This window comes from Vicugna pacos, chromosome 9 (assembly GCF_048564905.1).
Source record: "Vicugna pacos chromosome 9, VicPac4, whole genome shotgun sequence".
NCBI lineage: Eukaryota > Metazoa > Chordata > Mammalia > Artiodactyla > Camelidae > Vicugna > Vicugna pacos.
In genome coordinates, this window is record NC_132995.1 from 7,242,196 (window position 1) to 7,265,391 (window position 23,196).

At 50.9% G+C, this 23,196-nt stretch overlaps 1 protein-coding gene across 2 annotated transcripts; it reads right to left on the minus strand.

Annotated features, from left to right (window-relative positions):
* Positions 1–2,202: 2,202 nt before the first annotated feature.
* On the minus strand, positions 2,203–23,193 carry ZSWIM9 (zinc finger SWIM-type containing 9). 2 transcript variants are annotated; one of them, XM_072966752.1, is made up of 4 exons: positions 22,984–23,193; positions 21,591–21,866; positions 16,588–16,900; positions 2,203–5,249 (listed from the first exon to the last, which is right to left on the minus strand). In XM_072966752.1, the coding sequence occupies exons 2-4, from the start codon at positions 21,854–21,856 to the stop codon at positions 3,057–3,059; spliced, it is 2,772 nt and encodes a 923-aa protein (XP_072822853.1). In that variant the 5' UTR covers positions 21,857–21,866; positions 22,984–23,193; the 3' UTR covers positions 2,203–3,056. The 2 variants fall into 2 exon arrangements, with proteins under 2 accessions (XP_072822853.1, XP_072822852.1); XM_072966751.1 differs by having other exon boundaries at positions 22,980–23,193.
* Between the last annotated feature and the right edge of the window lie 3 nt (positions 23,194–23,196).

Below are 23,196 nucleotides of genomic sequence, written 5' to 3' on the forward strand. Positions count from 1 at the left end.
GAACCTGAGGCTCAGAGAGGAGCCTCAACAAGGGCGTGACAGCCGTATTGGGGGTCAGCTGCGTCTGACTCCATCCCCACACTCTTTCTGCTAAAATGAGAGCCATTGAAAGTGCAGGGTTGGAAGCTGAGGGGGCAAACTACCCTCCTCTGCTGTGTGTCCTTAGGCAAGTTACTGAATCTCTCTGATTTATTTTCCCCAGCTGGAAAACGGGCACAGAGCCTGTCTCCTGGGGTTTGGGGGGTGATTTTGCTATAGGTAAACCACCAGCACAATGTCGTTCAGGGCTAATTAAATATCAGCATGGGGGCAGGCCTAGGACTTTGATGACTGCAGGAGACCAGATGGGGAGCTATGAAGAGAGTTCTGTACCATCCACACAGAAGAGACTTCCCGCTACCCATGTCCTGCCAATTTTTGCTACAAAGAACACAGGCCCCGTGTTGCCAGACATTCTGAGCTGGCCTGCTTCAGCAGAGTGGATTTCAAATCAGTTCTTTGGAGCCCTAAGGTTCTTCCCAGGTGCAGTGAGGCCAAGTTGGGGGCTAGGGTAGGGCAGAAGCAGCACCCTGTGTATCCCAACTCCTACTCGAACTTCAGTCATAATTTTGATGATGACAGGCAGTCTTCGAAACACACCCCATGTTTCACTGCAGTGAATCCTCAAACTTTTCTTTTTTATTGAATTATAGTCGAATTACAATGGGGTGTTAATTTCTGGTGTACAGCATAGTGATTCAGTTGTACATATATATTCCTATTCATATTTTTTCATTATCTAATGATAAAAGAGTCAAGTGGAGAGGTCTGGGACATTGGTCTGCACTGGACTATTGTTGGGTTTGCCTGCCCAGGATTCATCTTCCCTCCTCACTCTGATTCTGTACATTTTGTCTGCCCTGTCGACCTGCTAAAGGAATGAGCAGGTGTCCAGGCTGACTGATTAGGGCAGTGATTCTCCAAGCGTGGTCTCTGAACCAGAAGCAGCAGCATGATTTGGAACTGATTACACATGCAAATTCTCAAGCCTGACCTCAGAACTATTGAATTAGAAACTCAGAGGATTGGGCTCCCCCTACCTGTGTTGTAACAAGGTCTCTGTGCCATTATTTTCCTAAGGTCTGCTCAAGTTGGAGCGCCTGATAAACAACAAACCATAAAAGACACATAAACCATAAGTGCTTATTGTTAAATACCTCTGAAGTGTCATGGGTGTTACACAGCATCAACATAACCATAATTAAGACTGATACACTTCGTAAGTCAAATCAGCTTCTTCCTTGAGATTTGATACTTGAATGCCGGTAGGAAGGTCTTTGGGGATCAAGATGTGAGGGGATGAGATTAGGGCTTCAAGTAGCTCTCTTTCTCAGCCACAGGAGAAAGCCTTCTTTTGAAGAAAACTATGGCACAAAGGACAGAAGACAAGGGCAAAACCTGACATTATTTGAGACCCTGGATTCAGCTGCCCTCAAAGCCTTTGGTGTCCCGGTGACATGAATGGCTGGATGACCTTTTACATTGAGCTCCTTTTTTTGCTACTCGAAGTGCGCTCCCCAATCCAGCAGAAACCACATCATCAGAAAAGCACCGCAGACCTCCAGATCCAGCTTTACTTTAACAAGGATGATGCACGTTGACATTAAAGTTTGAAAAGTGCTGAGCGAATTCCGCACGGATGTCTGTTACCTACAGAACTCAGTCCCCCTCACCAGTTGTGATGACAGAAATCCCAACTCAGATCACCTCAAGCATGAAAATATCTTTTCTCTTACAAAGCCCTCCAGTAGGGCAGACTCTAGGGACTCAATCAGGTCAAGCAAGTGTGCAGATTTTCTTTAGCTCTTAGCTCTGTCATCCTCATGTGATAGCAAGATGCTATCATTCAGGGGGTTCTCCTCAAGACTGAGAAATCCTTTGGAAGCCTCCCACCCTAAACAGACCCATCGGCCAGGATCGGGTCTCACGTCCATCCTGAAACCAATCCCCAGCTCAGTGGCCAAGATTGCCATGGGCTAGTCATTGGAGGGTGGAATCCATGGATGTTGACAAGTTGCCACCACGGCATTCTGGTCCAGGCAGGGAGGATGAGGGCTGAGTTGCCATGCAGATGGATTCATCTGGGGCCCCTTCATTCTATCTAGCCCAGGAGGGCCCTGTTGATAGAAAAAAAAAAATGAAGGACTGCTGGATCATCTCAATTTCCCTGTGGGTCTGGGCCTCCCACCCTTCCCCATGAGCCAAGAACTCAGCACAGAAACCAAAATAATAGTTTTATTCCAATCTTGCACCACTATATTCCAGACAGTTCCCCTTCCCCACTGGTGAGCCTCCAGCCCATCCCACCAGACTCCCAGTGCCCCCTCTCGTTCTGCCTCTTCCGGGAATGAACAACCTGAAGGCAAAGGGGACCCAAGACTCCAGGCCTTACAGAAATACCAAAATCACTCCCCTCTCATTTCTTCCTTCCCCATCACCTGTACCTTTCCTTTGTCAGCTGCTTTTTCTTTCCCTCTCCACCATTCTTGTCTCTTTCTCCCCTCCCTGGCCCCCCTCTCCTCTCCTGCCTTCCTCTGCCTGCCCCCATTTCTTCCCTATTTCTGCCTCTTTTCTTGTCCTCTCTCCTCCATGTGTGTCGCCCCTTTGTCCTTCCACCCCTTACATCTCCTTCATTACCCCTTGCTATTTCCCACCTCTGCCAGGCTGTCCCCTCATCCTGGTGTCCTCCCCTCCCCCACGTTTATCCCCTTCTTCCTCCTGCCCTGGGCTGACCTGTCTACGTCCCTTATCACGCATTTCCTCTCCTGAGGCAAGCCCTTGGGATCCACCCTGGCCACCACCATCTCCCACAGCTGCGGCTCCAGGACCTCAGAGACCACACCGTCGGCTTCCCCTTGGACCCAGAGAGGCAAACTGCCAAGATGAGGTCCCTGGATGACACAGGGGATGGCCGGGGGGGCTGGGGTGGCCTCCTTGGCATCAGCCCTGTTATCTTTGGGATCGAAGAATGCCCTCCCGCCCTCACAGTGGAGGGTGACGGGCGGGGGCCGGGAGACTCAGGGCTCCGGGGCTCTCCCCCAGCAATCCCTGAGCAGGTCCATGTGGAATAAGGCCGCCCCGGTGAGGAGGCGCGCGGCGAAGAGGTGGCGGCAGGGCAGGCGGCGGGCGGCGTGGATGGAGCAGCTGCAGCGTGTCAGGGCTCCATCCAGGAAGAAGTCCGAGGTGCCGTCCTTCAGGGCAAAGCCGGCTCCCATCCAGTGGAAACCACGGGTCCCGTGCTGCCGGGCGAAGGCCAGCTCTTCCGCCACCAGGTCGGCCAGCTCTGGTCCGCAGGCTGCTCGGAACTTGGCCAGGGGCTCCCAGTCCACCTCCTCCTCTCCCGAGGGGCAGCAAGGCCTCTTTGGTTCCCTTGGGCCTTCTTCTCCACTTCCTTCCTGCAGGCTCTCCCCAGCTGCCAAGTCCATCCTCCTTATCCTTGCCCATTCTGGGTCGCCCTCAAACACAGTCCCCATAGGGGTGCCGCTGGGGACTCCATTCCCCAGCCCTAGACACCTCCCTCCAGTGTCTCCACACTCCGCCCCCTGCATTCCTCTGCTTTGGGGGCCCCCAGACCGGGCACACTCTCCATCTCCATTCTGCAGGCCTGTCCCCCTCGGGTCCCCCAGCTGGACCAGAACTACATCCCCCAGGTCCCTCCTTCTTTTAACACCCAACCTCACTCCTCTCTCTTCTCTGGTCTCTGGCCCTTTCTGCCTCCCATCTCCCCACTGGGGCCCCCTTTGGTCTCCGTTCTCAGGGGCTAATTCCACCGGCTTCTCCATATGGCTCCCCCTCCAGTTTTGGACCTCCAGCCCCCTTCCTTTCTCCGCTTCCCACTGAGGCCCCTTCCAGTCTCTGGCTTTCAGTCCACTCGCCCTCTCATCTTGCAACCGGGCCCGGCTCCAGGTGTTCCCGTCCAGACTCCCGGCCCTCTCATAATCAAGCGGGGTCCCCCTCCCGTCTGCAGTCTCCAGCACCCTAACCCTTCGGTCCTCCAACTGGGCCACCCTCCGAGTGTACCCGTCCAATCCTCTCAATCTCTGGGCCTCCAACGGGGCCCCCCTCCAAATATAACCTTCTAGTCCGCCATCTTTCTCACCCTCCAACGGACTCCCCCTCCAGTCTCTGATCTCGGGACCTCTCAAGTGCTCCTTCTCCAACTGGGACCCTCTCCAGACATTCCCTTCTAGACCTCTTGTCTTCTGGTTTTCCGACTGGAGCCCTCTCCAATCTCGAACTTGCAACCCCCTCCCCTTCTCGCTTTCTGCCTGAGCCCCTCCCCGGTCTCTGGGCTCCAGTCCCCTGATCCACTCCTTCTCTAACTGGGCTTCTCTCCAAATACTTCCTTCTTTCGGGGCCCCTCCCCAGTCCCCAGTCTCCTTCAGGCCCTTCGGCCTCTCCTTCTCTACCCGGCTTCCCCTCCCCGGCTCACTCTCCAGCCAAGGCCCCCCATCGTCGGAGACGTCGGGCGCCGCCTCCCCAGCCGCATCGGCCCACTGCATGGCCACCAGGTCTCGCAGGCACTGCGCCACGCTGCGCGAGGGACTCAGACGGCGCAGCAGGCGCCGGCGGTGGCCGCGCACCAGAGCGCACGCGTCCAGGTCCCGCGCCGCCTCGAAGGCGCGGAAGCGCACCCACATGTCGCGGCGCGGCGCCCAGTTGCGCTCGAAGTAATCGACGAAGGCCGCCGGGCCGTGGGCGCGCAGCTCGGCCAGCGCCTCGGCGTAGGCGGCGGGCGACAGGGCGCCCGCCAGGCGACACAGGCGCGGCCACAGGCCCGGGTCCTCGCGGCGGGCGCCGCCCAGCTCCTGCGCCTTGCTGAAGAGCGTCTCCAGGCCCTGCGCGCGGCAGATCTGCACGCGCGCGCCCGGCAGCAGCTGGCGCACGGCGGGCAGCTGCGCCGCCACCTCGGGCCCGGCCGTCAGGCAGCGCACGCGGCCCTTGACGTCGGGCGCGCTCTGCAGCAGCGAGGCCAGCGCGAAGCGCAGCAGGCTCGGCGTGCCCGGCCGCGCCACGCAGCAGGCGGCCTGGCGCGCGCGGCCCGCGCCGTCCACGCACAGCACCGCCAGCAGGTCCAGCGCGCCCTGCAGCCCCGGCAGCCGGTCCACCAGGAGCATGCGCGGGAAGCGCCGCAGCAGCGCCCGCGTGCGCGACGTCAGAAAGAACACGGTCTCCACCACTGCCTGGTCCTCCACGAACACCAGCTTCACCTGCGGGCGGAGACGGGGAGGCAGGGACAGCGGTCAGCAGACGCCGGAGGTCGCCCCGCCCGCGATTTGCCCCCATCTAGGGCAACGCGAATCCATCCATTCCTTCAGACGTGCGTGCATTGATTCCTTTGACCCGCAGGAGGCGGTGCAGGGGAATGGTTAAAAATGCGGATCCAGGAGGCAGATTACCTGGTTTTACCATCCTGACACCACCACCTAATAACTGTGATTTTTGCCTACTAGACCACCTCTCTGAGCCTCAGTTTCCTCTACTGGGAACTGAGTATTCATTCCTTCACGCGCTGAGAGGCAGCCTAGGGCATGGTTCTCAAAGGGTAGACCCCGGACCACCAGCGTCAGCAAACTTGCTGGGACTTTGATAGAAATGGATATTCTCAGCCCCACCGCAGTCCTGCTGAGTCAGAAATTCCGGGGAAGGGGCCCAGCAATCTGCCCTCCGGGGGATTCCCACGCATGTTCAAGTAAGAGAGCCACTGGGCTAGGAGTATAACGCATAGACTGTGCAGGCAGACTGCCTAGGTTTGAGTCCTGGCCGCACCACTTTCTAACCTTGTGACTTCAGCTCCCTGTGCCTCAGTTTCCTCCTTAACCTCCTTGTTTCCCAGTTTTCCCTTCTGGGAACTGAAACCGCCCGGAGCCCCCACTTCCTGGCTGTGTGGCTTCTGGCAACTGCCCTGACCTTCATCTCATTCACAAAATGATGATGATGAGACTATGTCTGTGATTGGAAGAATGAAATGAATTAAAACATTGAGAAACACTGCCCGGCACAAATATTACCATTATCCTACAAAACTCACTGGACAAATAGTAAGTGCTAAGTGTTTGTTATACTATAATTATCATCCCTGCTTAAAGACCACAAGCTCATAAAAGTTCTCTGACCACCCCACCTAAGCAAATGTAATAAGGAAGAACAAATCTGACTCCATATTGGATCTGTTTCTTTTACTTTAACATTTGTATTCTATTGCTTTTGCTACAAGTTAATCACCAAAGGGATGTTGCCAATAAGCTTAAATTATACGTGAGGGCTCATCTCTGGGAACCCTGCCTCCCATGCCTGAGCCTTAAGCTAAAATGCCTTTGTTTAGCTCACAGGAAACACCCTGACCAGGCCCACCTATGCATGGCTGCAGGAAACAAATTTACACATCCCCTCTGGAGTCTGGCCAGAACCAGGAAATATTTGCAACAGCTCACTGCCTTTTTCACTTTACCTCCTCATCTCCCCTGTCTTTGTTCTATAAAAGAAACTGGCATCCAAACCCGGGCAAGATGTTTCTTTGGGACACTAGTCCACCATCTTCTCAGTCAGCTGGCTCTCTGAATAAAGTTGCTATTCCTTGCCCTAACAAGTCATCTCTAGATTTATTGGCCTGTCGTGTGGCAAGCAGTACGAGTTTGTACTCAGCGGCACAGACACCCTGGCTCTCTCTACACTTACAGCCATGACACCTCTGTGAAGCACGTTACATCTTTATTTATTGGTTTGCTTGTTGCCTGTCTACCCTTCCTAAAAGGTAAGCCCCCCAAGGCTATTGTTTCCGTTCACTTTTGCATCCCTCGGTGCTCTGAATGGCGTCTGGCCTGGGCAAAAGCGCAATACATCCTGAATAACTGAGTGCACCAGGGTGCGAGTGTGCAGCGTAACCACTGGCCTCTTCTCTGGAGTGCAAGTTCAGGGAATACAGTCTAGGTCTGAATCCGGTCTTTGTCTCTTTCTAGCTGTGGGATCCTGGGCAAGGGACTTCCCCCTAGCATTTTAGTCTCAATTTCCTTGTCTGCAAAATGGGAATAATAATGTCTAGCTAATAGTTGTGGTGAGGCTACAAGGAGATTATTCATGCTCAGAACTTGCAGTGATGCCTGGCATGTGTCAAATCCCAGCCATCACTACTATCTTACTTGAGTTCTCAGCAGCAATCAGTACAGTAATGCCGACCCTTTCTGGATCATGGGTCTCTCTTGGCCTCTGTCACCCTGGAGGATCCTGACTTTCCTCCTTGCTCCCAGGCCTCTCCTCTGCAGTCTCTTCTGCCTGCCCCTCGCCCTCTGCTCCACCTCTAAATGTCACTGCATCGCAGATTCTGTTCTGGCCCGCTCTTCTCCTCTCTCCTGTCTTTAGGCTCTGCGAAGGGCATCTCATTTAGTCACACGGCCTTCAGCATCTCTAAGTTGATAACTCCTAGGTCTGTATCCCGAGGCTCTAGACCTACCTATTTAACTGCTTCAGCAACAGTATGGCCCCTTGGACAGCTCACATGTCGCCTGAGATTGATGGCCCAAAGCCACCCTTGATTCTAAATACCCACCTTGATTCTAACCTGCCTCTTCTGACTCCACCATCCACTCCAGAGCTCAGACTGGCTCTTGGTTCTTCTCTTTCTTCACTCTGCACATGCAATCCATCCCCACATCCTAGCAACGATCTTCAAAAGGAGTCCAGAATCTGACCTCTTCTCCCCACGCCCATGACCACTATCCTGGTCAAAGCTTCCCTGCCATCTCTTATTTGGGTTATTGTGGCTGCCTCCTTACTGGGCTCCCTGTCTCCTCCTGAGCCCTCTTGTCTGTCCCCACATGGGGAGACATTTTTAAAACTCCAATCAGATCACCCCCACCCCACTTAAAAACCCTTCCCAGAACTTGCGATCACACTTCAAGTCAAATCCAGAGTTCATGCCATGGCTACGCACTGGGTGATCAGGCCCTTGGACCTCATCTTCCATCCCTCTTGTCTGCCTTGGCTTCAGCCAGTCTGGCCTCTTTATTATTGCACGAAAGACCTTTAATGGGGTAGGGAGATAAGCAGCGATCAGCTAAGACCCCCTCTACCAGGCAGGCGGCTATGCTCTTTCAGCCAGTCTCTGTCAGAGCTGACTCCAAGCTGCAGAACCCAGATTGGACTATGGTTTGAGCACGGATCTCTTCACAAATCATTCTGCCATAACCTAACTTCCTCCTACAAAACCGGTTAAAAAGCAATACACAGTTCTTAGCTTTTAAAGGAAAAACAAAAATCAAACCCAATTCTATTTTTAAAAAAGAAAGAAAAAAGGTTGAGTCGAGTCCAGAAAGAACAAGAAAATTGCTTCCCTAATCCTGAAATTATACATAAAGCGTCTTAAATCAAAAAGAAGTTCAATAAATGTTACAAAAAAGCCTAGTCAGCTTATCGCTGAATGAGTTACATTTTTTTCAACCATTGTTAATTTTTATATCTACTATGACTTTATGATTTCATTGGTCTCAGCAGATGTTTCCATCTGGAACTGCTCTGTCCAATACAGTAGCCTCCAGCCACATGTAATTATTTACATTTAAATTAATATTTTTAAATATATAAAAATTCAGTTGGTCAGTCACACTGGTCATATTTCAGTACCCGAAAGCCACATGAGGCTACTGCCTACTCCATTGGGTGATGCAGATCAAGGATGTCTCAATCATCATAGAAAATTCTAATTGACGACACCAGTCGAGAAACTAACATAAAGATAAAAGTCATCAGATGTTAACTAGACTTAACATGGTAATCATTTCACTATGTATAAATATCAAATCATTGTACTGTACACCTGAAATTAACATAATGTCATATGTCAATTACATCTCCCCCCAAAAAGAAGAACAAAATCGTAATAGGAACAATGGGTTAAAAACCAATACCTTACATGTTTCTATGGTATTAGGTAAGTTCTGATCTTTTTCTCCTTGAGAGGCAGGAATAAGAGAAAAGAAAATACAGCAAAATGTATTTGCCTTGAGACTTTCCCAGAGATGGCAAGCACTTGTCTAATTAGAAGCTGACTTCCATTCTTAAAGAGAAAACTTAGATTTCTGATATTGGGGTTTCTTTCTAAAGAGGGCACAGAAGCTTTTCTTGCATAGCCTTTTGTTCATTGAACAGCATTTACTGAGCACCTAGTGTGTGCCTCATGTCCTATTAGCCTTGAGGAGAGAGAGGGGACTGAGACTGGCCCCAGTCCTGCCCTGTTGGACTGGCCAAGACTCTGTGAACAATAGCACAACCAGTGTTGCCTTCAGCGCAGAGGCCCAATGTCTGGACAGTTAAGTGTTCCTGGACCCTGGAGCCAGACTCTAGGGATACAAAGCCAGGTTCTTCCTCTTACTAGCTATGTGAATGTATGCACCAGCTGTGTGACTTAGGGAAAGTGTCTGAACTTCTCTGTGCTGTGTCTGAGGATGAGAGCTGCTCCCATCCTCAAAGGTGGGGAGAATAGCTACACTGACCCTACAAAGTTGCTATGAGGATTTAATGGGTTAATCTGCATGAAGCGTGTAGCACAGTGCCTGGTGCAAGGCCAGTGTTTATTGAGTGACAACTGCTACTATTACTATTATTATTTCCAGAGCACGGAGGGCATGCTAAAGAGAAGGGCTAGTGGTACTAGGGTTGGTGTGGGGCCCTCTGACTGAGTGAGGTTCATTGCTGAGACAGTGACCATTATCTTCCTTATATCATAGACATGGAAACTGAGGGTGAAAGATTCCAGGTTTGCAGTAAAGGATTAACTCAGCAGGTCTGGTTTGTCCAAATCCTGCACATTCCAAAGAAACATTTGGCTCTATCCTGACTCCTGGGAAAGCGCCTCCAAGCCCTTGGAATGTCCTGCCTGATAAGAGTGACTTCCTTCACCTGGGGGCTTGGGCCACTCTGTACAATCTATGCTAACAGCCGATTTATAGTGGGGGCCTTGGACTTGACCTCTAGAGGGGCTTGAGCCTGAGGTCAGCCACTCAGGCAGTCAGCCATGTGTCCATGACCAAACCCCAATAAAAACCCTAGACTCAGGGCTCGGGTGAGCCCCCCTGGTGGGCAATACTTGGTGCATGTTGTCACACATCGTTGCCCGGGAGCAATAATCACTGTCCAGATGCCTCCCCTGGGAGAGACAAATGTAAGCAGCATCTGGTCTCCCCAGACTGCCCCATGCGCTCGTTGGCTGATTTCACTCTGTATCATTTCACTGTAAAAAACTTTAACCGTGAGTATAAATAACAGCTTTGCTGAGTTGTATGAGTCCCATGGAACCCGAAGGTGGTCTTAGGGACCCTAACTCCACAGGGGAGTGACTTGTTTCAGGCCATGAAGCCAACAAGCAGTGAGGCTGGGAGTCGAACCCAGGTCATTAAGAATCACGGTGGGGGCCATTGGTATGTTTCCATTTGAATGTCTAGAGTAAGCAAATCTACAAAGACAGAAAGTAGACTGGTGGGTCCCAGGGGCTGGAGGGAGGAGGGAATGGGGAGTGAATGCTGATGGGGTAGGGGGTTTCTTTGGGGGATGATGAAAGTGTCCTGGAGTTAGATAGTGGTGATGGTCTTACAACTTGGTGAATATATTGAAAACACACTGAACTGTACACTTGAAAACAGGGAATGTTATGATATGGGAATTATATCTCAATAAAGCTGTTAAATGAAAAAGAAAAAGAAAAAGAAAAGGAACTTGAGCCAAAGATTTTCTATCTAGCCAAACTGACTTTCAAATGGTTTTCATCAAGAAAGTACTCAGAATACTCTCCATGAGCACCTCCTGATCATCCACTTGACTGGGAGCTTCAGTTAACCAAAGTCCCTGGATCATTAAATAAATATAAATATATAAAATCTTGTGTGTATGTGTGTGTGTGTGTAAAGAAAAAAACAGGGGTGGGGGAAGCAAGGAGTTTGGGGAAATGCGTGGGTGACATTGAAGTGGTGTGGTGACATTTGATGAAGTTGGGGGAATACACAAATGAATGAATTTATCTACCAGATATGTTCTGAGCAAATCAGATGTGCCAAGCACTGCTTCAGGAGCCAGTAAGACACCTTAGAGGGGAAAGAGACAGCCTGCAAACCGAAGATAAACTTGCACAAGCTGATTTCAGGTGTATAAAGTGCTGAAGAGAACGAACCCCACACGCAAAGTGACTTCTTGGTACCAAAAGTTCCAAGGCGTTAACTCTTTCAATCCCCATAACAATCCTGTACAACCGGTCCTGCTATTACCATCCCCATTTATCAGATGGGGAAACCGAGGCACAGAGTGGTTCAGTCGCTTGACTGGAGTTACGAAGGTAGCAAGCACCAGAGCTGGGATTTGAACCCAGGCAGCTCGGGCCCAGGGGCCATGCTCCTTACCACTATACTCTTTGCAAAAGTGATCCCACAGACCTGACTCACATGCTGCTGGGTTGAGGTGCACAGGGGATGGCAGTGAACGGGGATGGAGCAACCCAGGATGGGGCAGATTTGAGGATGCAAACGAGCGCGGGTACACTCTCAGACACACAAATCGGTGGCACAGGGATGCAGCAACCACAGACGGCGGATTCCACAAGTGTGAATGTCAGAAACCATGCTCCTTAACACTTCATATCCGCACCTCTTCCTATATGCAAGCACACACCCTCCTTTTTCATGTGATCAGAATAATACTATTCTCCAGACTGTCCCACAGTGAACAATGACAGAATAAAAACTATGCCTGAATAGCTACACCATATAGAGCTTCCTACGTTCTGGGCACTGTTCCTTCCACACACACAAATCTAATCCTCACACATCAGTTCCAACAACCTAGGAGACAATATCTATTATTGTTCCCATTCTACAGATGAACAAACCAAGGCCCGAAGAAGTTACGTAACTTGTTCACAACCTCTTGGATGTTCCCCAGCCAGTAAAGGGCACAGCTAGAATGTATATGAAGCTTCTAGTGTCTATGAATATAAATCAGATCAAGTTTCCAGCTGTTACCATATCGCCCCGAAAATGGCTGGTCTGATGTAAAAATAGGCTATTGGACCCAGAGAAGATGCCCTCTGGGAGCCAGGAGGAGGGCGAAGGCTGAGACTGAGCTTCGAGAGGTCAGTGTTAACTACAGAGCAGGGAAAACAGGAGCCCCGGATTCAGACTGGGCTCCGGGAGGCCCTCACTCAAACTGCCCTCTGTAAACCTGTGGTTGTTTTTTACCCTGTGCCAAGTAATCGCTGCTCTCCCCTGACCTGGGCACTTGGCAGGGCTGCATCTTGGCACTCCTGCTGTTTGGCAGGGTCATGTGACTTGCTTTGGCCAAGGAACGAGACTTAAATTTCAATGGGGCAAGCCTGTGAGATTCGAGCGCTACTTGTTACTACAGCAAAACCCTGGCCATCCTGACTGTCACCGTCTTAGCACCCTCATCGCTTATCCCGAAGTTTTCTTTTCTAGAGAGAAACAGACCAGTGTAGCACACTGGGACTATTGTCTATTTTTCATCTTCTCTCTTAAAATTAATTCTTCAAATGTGCAAAAATTCACGAGATCTCAAAGCCAAATAATACAAAGCTATCCAGCACCAGTTCCTCTTCCTACCTCTATTTTTAACCACTTTGTCGCCATTCGTTATTCTCATGTCCATCCACATCTCTTGTTATTATTCTTCTAGAGTTTCTTTATGTGAATACGAGCAAGCACACCTATATATTCTTTTCTTCATTTTATACATAAAACATGTTATGTACACTGTTTTGCTCCTTGCTTTTTTTTTTATAATCGAGAGATCTGTTCAGATCAGTTCCTAGAGTTGCTCTAATTCTTGTTTAAAGCTGCATAGTATTCCATCAATAGATGTCCCACCATCTTACGTAACCATTACCCATCAGTGGGTTTTAGTTATTTCTGATCTTTTGCTTTCATGAACACAATGATTAATCTTGCATAGAAGTCATTTGGCACCTGAACAACTATGTCTTCAGGACAAATTCTCATCAGGGAGAGGGAGTCAAAGGGTGAGTGATTTGGTCATTTTGATAGACACTGACAAATTGTACCAGTTGACCATTTAGTATTCCTCAAAAGTAGCACACTGATCAATGTTCACCCTTCTCAGACAAAGCATACATGTAAGAGAGGGCTGCAATATTTCCGTGTGAGATGCAGCTCTCTCCAGCTTGCTTGTTGGTAACCCTGGAGCCAGCCACAAAGAAGGTAATGGAGACGTGATTGGAATCCTCAGCCCATCATTCCCACCTCAGGGCAGATTATAAAAGGTCTTAACACCTCCCCTGTTGAAGCAGCCCCTGTCTTGACCACAAACTATGGCTGGGGCTTTTGGGTACACTCTTCTTGTCTGACCCTTTCCCAAGGCCAGGTGAGCCACCTCAATGCAGGGGGTCCCAGACATTCAGCTGCTCAAAAATAATCCCTCTTTTGGGAAACTGCTAGAAGCAGAAAGAATAATATCGATTGTTGCTAAGCCTAGTCTTGGGACGGGAATAAAGAATTCTTTATTACCTTAATGTGGTAATAATCCAGAACTCTTTTGATGTATCTTACAAGAAAAAAAAAAAAAGCCAGGAGAAACTTCCATGTAAAGGTGATGAACTAAACACATCCCTCTAATTTCACTCTTTCCTGAACCCATAAAAAAGGGATTTTTTTTTTTTTTGAAGATGCAGAGGCAACAGGAAAGGAAACCACAGGAATCAAATTACGGAAGTTGGAAAGCAGATGGACAAGTTGACCACTGCCTACCCCCACCAAAAGAAAACAAAGACAAAAATGAAACTTGTTAGGATAGTGGTGAGGAAACAAACAAACAAACAAACAAACAAGAACAACAACAAAAATCCATGATTCCTAAGCTTGCAAGTGGGACCAACAGCAGAGTCCCCCAGAGGCACTGGCAAACCCAGGCAGGGTAGGAAGGTTTAAATGAAGAGTATGAGGTTGTTTTAGAAGCAGTTAGATCTTGGGCGGGAGGGTATACCTCAGCGGTAGAGCACATATTAACATGCATGAGGTCCTGGGTTCTATCCGCAGCACCATTAAAAATAAATAAGTAAACTGAATTATACCTTCCAAAAAAGATTTAAAAAAAATTTTAAAGCAGCAGTTAAATCATCTGATGGCAGGGAGCGGGGGCGGGGGAACTTGAGGACTGAACGCCAGCTCCCCAGCCCTCTTCCCCTGTCGTGGCTCCCAGAAGCTGGCAGCTGGGTGGCTAGAGTTTTCTCAGGGGGATTTGACTGGCCCCAGAGGAAGAACAGAAAACTCTAGCAGCCTGTATGCCCCAACATATAAAGCAAGATGCAAAAAAGTGGGTATAAGATGCTACCTGGCTGGGGTAGGGGCTGAAATACGGTTAAAAATAGACATGCAAATCTATCTATGTAGGTACAGCGCTGTGCTGTCTGATATAGAAGCCACTAGCCACTTGGGACTGCTGAATTTCCATTAATTACATTAAATTAGGTCACACTAGCTACACTGCAAGCACCCAATAGCCACACAAGCCACCCTACTGGACAGCGCAGACACAGATCATGTCGAGCATCATAGAAACACATATAAAAGATGGATAAGCAACTGGTACTCTGGCAGCCTCTGCGGGGACCTGAGGAATGGGACGGGATGAGGGTATTTCACTACTTACCCTTCGGTACCTTTCGAATTTAGGACCATGTGAATGTCTTACATATTCAAAAGGCCAAATTTTAAATATTTTTTTAAAAGGGAGTAACTCTGTCACTGGTCTGTCTCTTGGTTTTCTAGAACTTCTTTCCCATTTCTTTTCAAAATATTAAGGCAGGCCAAATCCCGGGATCCAACCTTGGTTTAGGCTAGATTTCACAACAGCTTTCAAATGAGAGTTAAAAGGACAATCCCTAGGCATTGAAGTTTTCGCTATGAATGGGCCGCTTCTTACAGCGGCGACTCTACATAGGGTGTTTCCAGGAATGAGCTAGAACTGACAGGGAGGGGTCCAAGCCTCATTTCCAAACTGGGGAATAGCAGAGCGATGAAGAGCATGGCAATGGATCCAGAACATGCAGGTCTGAAGTCCAGCTCTGTCATTAAGTAGTTGTGTGACTTTGGGCCAGTTACTTGACCTTTCTGTGCTTCCATTTCCTTATTTGGAAAATGAAGATAAGAATGATGGACTCCTTCCTCGTCATGTGCTGGTAAGAGTGAAATGAATTACAACAGGTAAAGCACATAGCAAGTGCCTGATAAATGTTAGTTAAAATCATACTCAATATTATGTGTGGATAAAGGGCTGAGTTTGGGTTGGTGGCTTGAAAGAGGGCTGGTTATTGGGCATGAGATGGAGGTAGGGGGAGTGCTCTGGACCTGATTCTGGAAAGTGAGTTCATGCCTCATCTTCATCCTGAGTTGGGACCTATTCCATGCATGAAAGAAAAGCATGTCCAGGACATGAAGGAGTAACCACTTTTCTTCCCTCCCTCCCTCCCTCCCTTCCTTCTTTCCTTCCTTCCTTCCTTCCTTCCTTCCTTCCTTCCTTCCTTCCTTCCTTCTTTCCCTCCCTTCAAGTCCACCCTGGCCCTGAAGTTGGATCAAAGCAGCAGAAACATTCCTCCTGAAGGGGCAGTATTCTCACTGTTCCTTCAACACATGGATCTTGCTCCAGACTCTGGGCCTTGGAATCGGCTGTTCCTTCTGCCAGGAACTCGCTTCCTTCTGAAGACAGAATAGGGGTCCCCTCCCTCCAGTCTCTCTCCTCTGCTTCGCCATCATTTCCTCAGAGAAGCCTTTCTTGACCACTCAAATTAAAATAGCACCATTACAACTGTCTGGGTCCACACTCTCACCCTCACCCTCGTCTCCTTTATGATACCCCCAGTCCATCACATTATGTCATGTAGCACCTTCCCTTCTGAGTCTTGATCTGCGAGGTGGGCACAGAGGTGTTTTTACTTTGTGAACACTCATCAAACTGTATACTAATCATTGGTGCATTTTCTATTCGTGTTGTTCAGTTTAAAAAAAAAATTTTTTTTTAAGGAGCACTTTCCATCACTTTGGATCCTCTTTTTCCTGGCCCTAACCCTACTGAGATTATATCACATTTGGATGTATCTGTCTATTGTTGGTTTCCCCCACGACAACGGCAGGGTTGTAGTAGCCAATCGCCGCCAGTGACTATTTAAAATTTCGCTTCGTTAAAATAAAATAAAAAATAAAATTTAAAAAATTTGGTTCCTCCATCCTCCTGGCTACATTGCAAGTACCCAACAGCCACGTGTGGCTGGGTGCTACCATACTGGACAGCCCAGAATCATACGGCATGAGCATCGCAGCAGAAAAGTTCTACTGGAGGCGCTGCCCTAGAGGATGAGGGTAGGGACGGTGTGTGTCTTGCCGGCCGCCTCCCCAAAGCCTGGATAAATACTTACGAAGTGAACGCGCGAAGGGATGAATGAGAGAGGATGGATGGGTGGGAGGATGGATGAATGAATGGGCCCGCGAGACTTGGGCGTGGCTCTCCCCCGCCCCCAGCCTGCCTCTCGCGAGACCCCACCTTGGCCTCGGGGTCGGTGCGGAAGAGCCCCTCGAGCACGTGCAGGGCGTCCAGGACGCCGTGGTCGCGGCCCTTGCAGTAGGAGAGCAGGCGGCGCACGTCGGCCGGGGCCACGAACTGCTTGGAGATCTTGTTGGTGGTGCGCACCGGCAGGCAGGCGTTGGCCAGCAGGTGGCCCGGGCGGAAGTAGTAGGCGAACTCGAGCGGGCAGGCCGGGTGCGAGTGGGTCAGCTGGCACTCCGTCACCACGAGGCGGTCCCGCAGCGGGCTCAGCTTGACGATGATGAAGGCCGGGCAGCCGGGCTGGGGGGGCCTGCGGGAGGAAGGACCACGGCCGCCGTCACACCACCCTGCCGCCTGCCCTCTTCTGCCTTCGCGCTCTCCTTGATGCTTATCATGATTTTTTTTTCAACATTAAGAATTGTTTCAAGCATAGAGAAGAGTATGGTTCCCTGATAGTGTTTAAGTGGACATCTGCTGTCTGAAAGGGGGTCTCTGTTTCTTCACGGAGGAGAGCTGATGTCAGCATTTTTGGTAGGACGTTTTATGTTTATAGAGCAGAGGTGGCGAGCTTGTTCTGCAAAGGTTGGAACAATAGGTACATCCTGTTGCTAGATTGCAAACACAGCCACGGACCACGTGTAAATCAATGGATGTGGCTGTGTGCCAATAAAACTTTATTTACAAAGATGAGGTGCAGGCTGCATTTGGCCCGAGGGCTCCTAGTTTGCCAACCCTTGTAACATAGACTGTTGGGGGCCTGGCATATAGTTGAGAAGCCTGGCTCCCAGGTGGTAAATGCCAGGGGCATCCCGGTCCACCAATATGCTGCCGTGTTGTTTCCAAATGGCCCCTCAGGAGGGGGAGACTTCTCAGGACCCACCCAGAGAACCTCTGGTCCAAACATTTAAGAACCGTGTTTGTCAAACCAGAAGAGGTTCCTTGACACACCCCTTTTCTCCTCCACCCACGAGGTAAAGAAAACCCAGGAGCCTGAGCGATTTTCAAAACTGACAGAGTTTGAAGCTTTTGGCCTTGTTGAAAGCAATGAAAGCAATTCCCAACCTGCAGCCATTTCTGATCCACCAAAAGGGCAAGTTCATGGTGTTCTCTCCAGTACATTTCACTAGAACAGTTTCTTGGGCTTTCGTGAAACTCTCTTGTCTGACTTCTCTGGGCCTGGGGGTTTCAGCCCCTAGAACGAGCCCCCATTCAGAGGAGGTGACCTTCTCTGTGAAGCCGTGCATCTTACCAGAGCATAGCACGTCCCTCTGTGGGGGCCTGGTATCTCAAACAGTGTCTACTTACTGTGGCCTCAACACCCCGTTTCTGCCATTTCTCTCCATCTATCTGGGGGAATAAAGCCACCCCCTCTAACTGTAAACTCCACGTGGGCAGGAATTTTGGTCTCTTTCGTTTACTGCTGTGTTCCCTGCACCTCAAACATTCCCTAGTCCCTGGGAGGTGCTTGGTAAACATATGATGAGCAAATGACTGTATCCCACTGTCCGAACCCCAAGCACCAAGGCATACCTCTCATCACTCATCCCATCAAAGCCACCATCACCAAGTCTGGCCTATCATGCCTCCTAAACTCTCTAAACCACCCGCTTTTCTTCCATTTCCACTGTTACCAACCTACTGTAAGTTCTTTCCTTCTTCATGAAACATCCTTCCTTCTCCCTTCTTTTCCCCTCGTTAACTCCTACTCATCCTTTGTAACTCAGAGCTAGCATCACCTCCTCCAGGAAGGACCATCCCTAGGCGAGGACAGATTCCATCACGTATTGGGGTAATGACTAGACTGATGCCCACCTGTAACGAATGGCCCCCCCACTGAATGGGGAGGTCTCCCACTGAAATTCCAGCATCTAAAACACATGTATCCTGCACATAGTGGGTGCTCAAAAGAAACCTCTTGGATGAATGAACAAACAGCGTAGCCTCTAGGACCAAAAAGCCTTTTGGGTGTCGGCGCACTTAACTCTCATATTTATGATCCATGACTGAAATGAAGATGAGAGAAAAGGGAGAGAGGGAGAGACAGAGAGAAAATGGTAACTAAAAGCATGGGCTTTGTGGTCAAACTGTGTGGGTCCAAATCCTGGCTTTCCCCCTTAGCAGCTGTGTTATCTTGGCAAAGTCCTTTAACCTCTCTGCCTCAGTTTGCTCACCTGGAAATTGGGGGTCATAGTAATACTGACCTTGCAGGGTCATTGGGAGGATTTAAACAAGAGGATGAAATTACATAAACGGTTAGAAAAGGGTCTGGTGCCTACTAAGTGGTTACTAAAAAGTAGCCTCTATTTTGAAACATCTTTTTTTCTTCTAAAAGGACCACTGCTTTGTGCGGTCCACCAGCCCATTTCTTCGTGAACTTTCAGGTGCTCAAGATCTTTGTGTTTTCCAAGGCTGGTGTGTGTTGGGAAAGGTTGGCAATCTTGTTCTGGCGGGGTGGGGCGGGGATAGTGCTGTGAGAGGCTAGGGGGTTGCAGGAGCCGGAGAGAGCTGGGTTGGGAGAGGGGAAGATGCGGCGATGGTGACTTGGGGGCCCCTGTGCAACTTCCAGGAAAGGGGGAGGGAGTGACCGGAAAGACAGTGCCTCTGGTCCAGCTGCCTCCCTGGCCTCTGGTTTCTCCCCTCCAGTCCATCCCCCACGAGTCCATTCCCAGAGGGTCTTCCTACATCCAGAGCTGACCCTGCTCACAGCCCTCTGGAGGCTCCCCAGGGCCCCAGGATAAAGTCCCAGCCCTCAGACTCAGCCCCACAGGTCTGGGCCTTGGCACCATTCCAGCCACATCTCCTGCCTTTTCTCACATACAAATCCTCCAGACTTGGACCTCGGTCCCTAGGCGCAGAAGAGGCCCTGCCCAAGCGGCTGGAGGGTAGAGGGGCTCGAAGTAATGGGCTCCATGCCATCATCCACCAGCTCGTCAACCACCTCCATGCCTGGGCTCCCCATCCAGGGACCATCCCATTGTCCACCCAGTCGCCAGGCCCAAGACCCAGACACCATTCTAACCCCCTTGATAGCCTGTCACTCTCCAACCCAACTGTCCTGCCCCCTGGCTCCCTCTGGTATTTGTAGACAGACAGTGCCTTCACGCACAGTACATGCCATGTGTTTAAGTCAAATACTATACATATATACATGTGTAAATAAGATCCTTCAAGACTCCACTTACTGGTCACCTCTTCCAGGAAGCCTTCCAGGACCACCCTGCTGTAAGCTCGCAGTAGAGCTGACCACTCCTCTTTTATCCTCCTCCATCTCCCTCTTTACTCTTTCTCATGACTTTGGGCTACTTTTTTTTTCTTTTCTTTTTGTTATCTTTGTCTCCTCCATTAAGCCCTGAGCTGCCCAAGGGCAGAGACCAGCTCAGGGTTCCACGTGCCCCACAAAGAACATGCACCCAGCAGAGGTTCAGTAAGTGTCTGTTTCTAAGTCTGTTTCTAGAATAAGCAGCGGGCAAGCTACTGAGAATCTTAGTTCTCACAATAAATGTTTAAATAACTGTAAGTAAAAGTCACTGTTAGCGAGGCTTGCCTGGGCGTGTTTCTGAACAATTTGCCTGCATTTGCTCATTTAATCCTCACAAAATTTAGGAGATCAGTAATATTACCATTCCCATTTTCCCAGGGAGGAAACTGAGGCCTCCAAAGGTGACGTCCCTTGCTCAATGTCAATGGGCTGATCAGCCGTGGCGCCGAGGCTGGCACCCAGGCTGCCGGCTGGCTGGTCTGTGCTCTTGACTCCTGTAACAGCTATCTTGTACGCAGCCGCCCTGTGTTCCAGGCACTAGTTAAACGCCTTCCTGCGCTTGGGCTGCCGGTAACCTCACAAAAGCCCCACGAGACAAATATGGTGATAACCCCCTTTCAGAGATGAGAACACTGAGGCTTGGAGATGTGAAGTCCTTGCCCAAAGAGACCCACCCAGGAAGTGGGGGAGCCGGCCTCAAGCAGCCTGCAGGCAGAGCCTGTGTTCCAAAGCACTCCCCTCCTGCCCGTGGCTCCTCACTCAAGGGTCTCCACCTCACACGCGTCAGGGCCAGGCAGGCAAAACGAGGAAGGAAGAGGTGGCAGAGAGCAGTGGGGTCTGGGGCAAACCTGAGCACTGATGCCCCACCTAATCAGGGTGGCCCTCTGCCACACGGGAATACTGGCTCAGCCTCTTCCCATGTTTCAAGGGATGCTGGAAACCCGACATCATACAGGGAAGGTTCAGGGTTTAAAATTGGGGTCAGTTAAAACACCCCTGGCCACCGGGGTATATTTCCTAGCCCTCTTGGCTTTCTTAAGCCCTTTGTGGTATTACAGTTGGAGGTAACTATTTGGCGAGCTTGTTCACATAATGTCAGTCTTCTGTCCTGTATGAAAGTTCCAGAAGGGTGGGGAATTTGTCATGCTAAACTCCCCACCTCCTCCAAGTAAAATATCCTTGCTCCCAGCATGGGACCGGGCCCTGCATTTATTGACTGGATGGCTCTTTTTCTGTCTTTGTCCTGTGGCTTTCTCTGCAGCTCTTTGTATGTGTCCCAAACCTGGCTCTCCCCTGTTTGTCTGGGGTCTCTGGTGCCATGTCTCCATGTTTCTGGAGTTTTCTTTTTCTATGTCTCTTGGGTGTGTGTGTCTGCGTCTCTCCCTGCCTCTGAGTGGGTCTCTGTTAAAGTCTGTTGTGGGGGGTATAGCTCAGCGGGAGAGCGCATGCTAAGCATGCATGAAGTCCTGGGTTCAACTCTCAGTACCTCCATTAAAGAAAGTTAAAAAAAATAGTCTGTTAAGTGAAGCTCAACCTCTGTGTGTGACTTTAGCCCTCCAGCAAACTGGCTCTGTCTCCGTCTCAGGAAGCTTCCCTCCTGGACCCTCCTGGCCTCTCTGTATTTAGCGGTTTTAGGTGGCATCCTTCCCTCCCAGTCTCTGGGTTGGGGCTCATGCCTCCCCCTCCCCCCTGCTCCCCCTCCCCTCCCGCACTGGGCAGGACAGCAGCTCAGCTCACGCACCCCACGGCGGGCCGGCTGGGCGCGCGCACGTCCTTGCACACCAGCCGCACGTAGCTGTACTTGAGCACGTCGATGAGCGTGTAGAGCGGGGGCGCGCTGGCCCAGCGGCAGCGCGCTAGGTGCATGGAGCTCTTAACGAAGAAGAGGGCCAGACGCTGCTGGCACCACGCGTCGAAGAAGCGGCTGAACTCGGCCCACGAGAAGAAAGCCCTCTCCCGCAGCTCCTGCTCCTCCTGCCCCGCCGCCGTGCCGGGTGGGGGCTCCATCCTGGGGCGCCTGAGTGGCAAGAGTGCGAGGACAAGTGGATATCAGATCCTTCCCCTCCTGAGGTATCCAGCGTCCTCCATCTGAGGCCTGCCTCTTCTGCGCTGATTCCTCTATCCAGGTGGGGCCTGGGGCAGGATCTACCCGTTAATCTCTAGACAGGAAGCTCCAGCCCATCTCTGACCTCCTCTCACCCATTGCTTTATTCTTAGGACAGTTGGAACATATCTTCCTGATCATGAACTCCAATTCTGGTCCTCTCCTCCATCGCTGTGACCCCTAGGGACAGCTGGGGTCCCTCTCCCAAAATGACCTTTAAACTCAGAGGTGGACACTCCAAAGTGTTCCCAGTTTCCTGATAGGATCTCCTCCCTTTCTAGATGTGTCTCCTACATTTGGTGGTAACCTCTAGTGCCTCCATTCATATGCAACTCCCCTTTCCATGCCTACACATGGGCTGTAACCCACATTCAGCTGTGCCCCCCTCTAAAGGCGTTCCATCTCCAGATGTGCTCTGCACACCCACAAATGGACCCCTCATCCCGTCATATTCTTCATATTCGGAGCACCCGTGGCTCCCTCCTACCCAGATGTGTCTATAATACTAGGCAGCTGTGGCCCCTCTCCTAGATGTGACCGCTGTGGGTTGCCACATCCTGCTGTGCCCCTGCTTCCCAGAGATGCTCCCATATCCAGACGTCTTCCTCACTAGTATGGACTCTTCGCCTACAGGTGTGTGCCCCATTCCCTTGTGGCCCATTCTCAGAAGTGCCACCAAAATTCATCTGTGGTACCCTCCTGCCCAGATGCACTGCCTAGTCTGCCTGTGACCCCCTCTTCCCATCTACAGCTGTTGTCCTCCCCAGATATGCGTCCTCGTCCTGGACAAGCCCCTCGTCCTCAGATGGACTTCATCACCTCGGATGCTCCCCCACGTCCAGCTGCGCCTCCCACCTCGTGCAGCCCCTCCCAGCCGTCTCCTACCTCCTCAATCCCTCCCAGCCCCGCCCGCCGCGGCACTCCCCCCAGCCCCGCCCGCCGCAGCACCTCCCATCCCGGCTGTCCCACCCAGCTGTGCCTCTCCCCTCCCCCAGATGTGCACCCTTCCTGCCCCTCCCCACTCACCTACCCGCCCCGGAGCGGCGTCCACCTCCCACAATGCTCCGCGCCAATGCCCGGCCCGGCCCTTGCTGCCGGGATGCCCCGCGCGGCCTCCCGCCTCTCTTCCCGCCGTGCCTCGCGCAGCGGCTTCCACCGAATGTATTTCCCCGCTGGTCACTCCTCAGACCAGTAGCCACATCCACTCATTCACACGTTTCCCAGCGTGCTCTGCGGGAGGGCT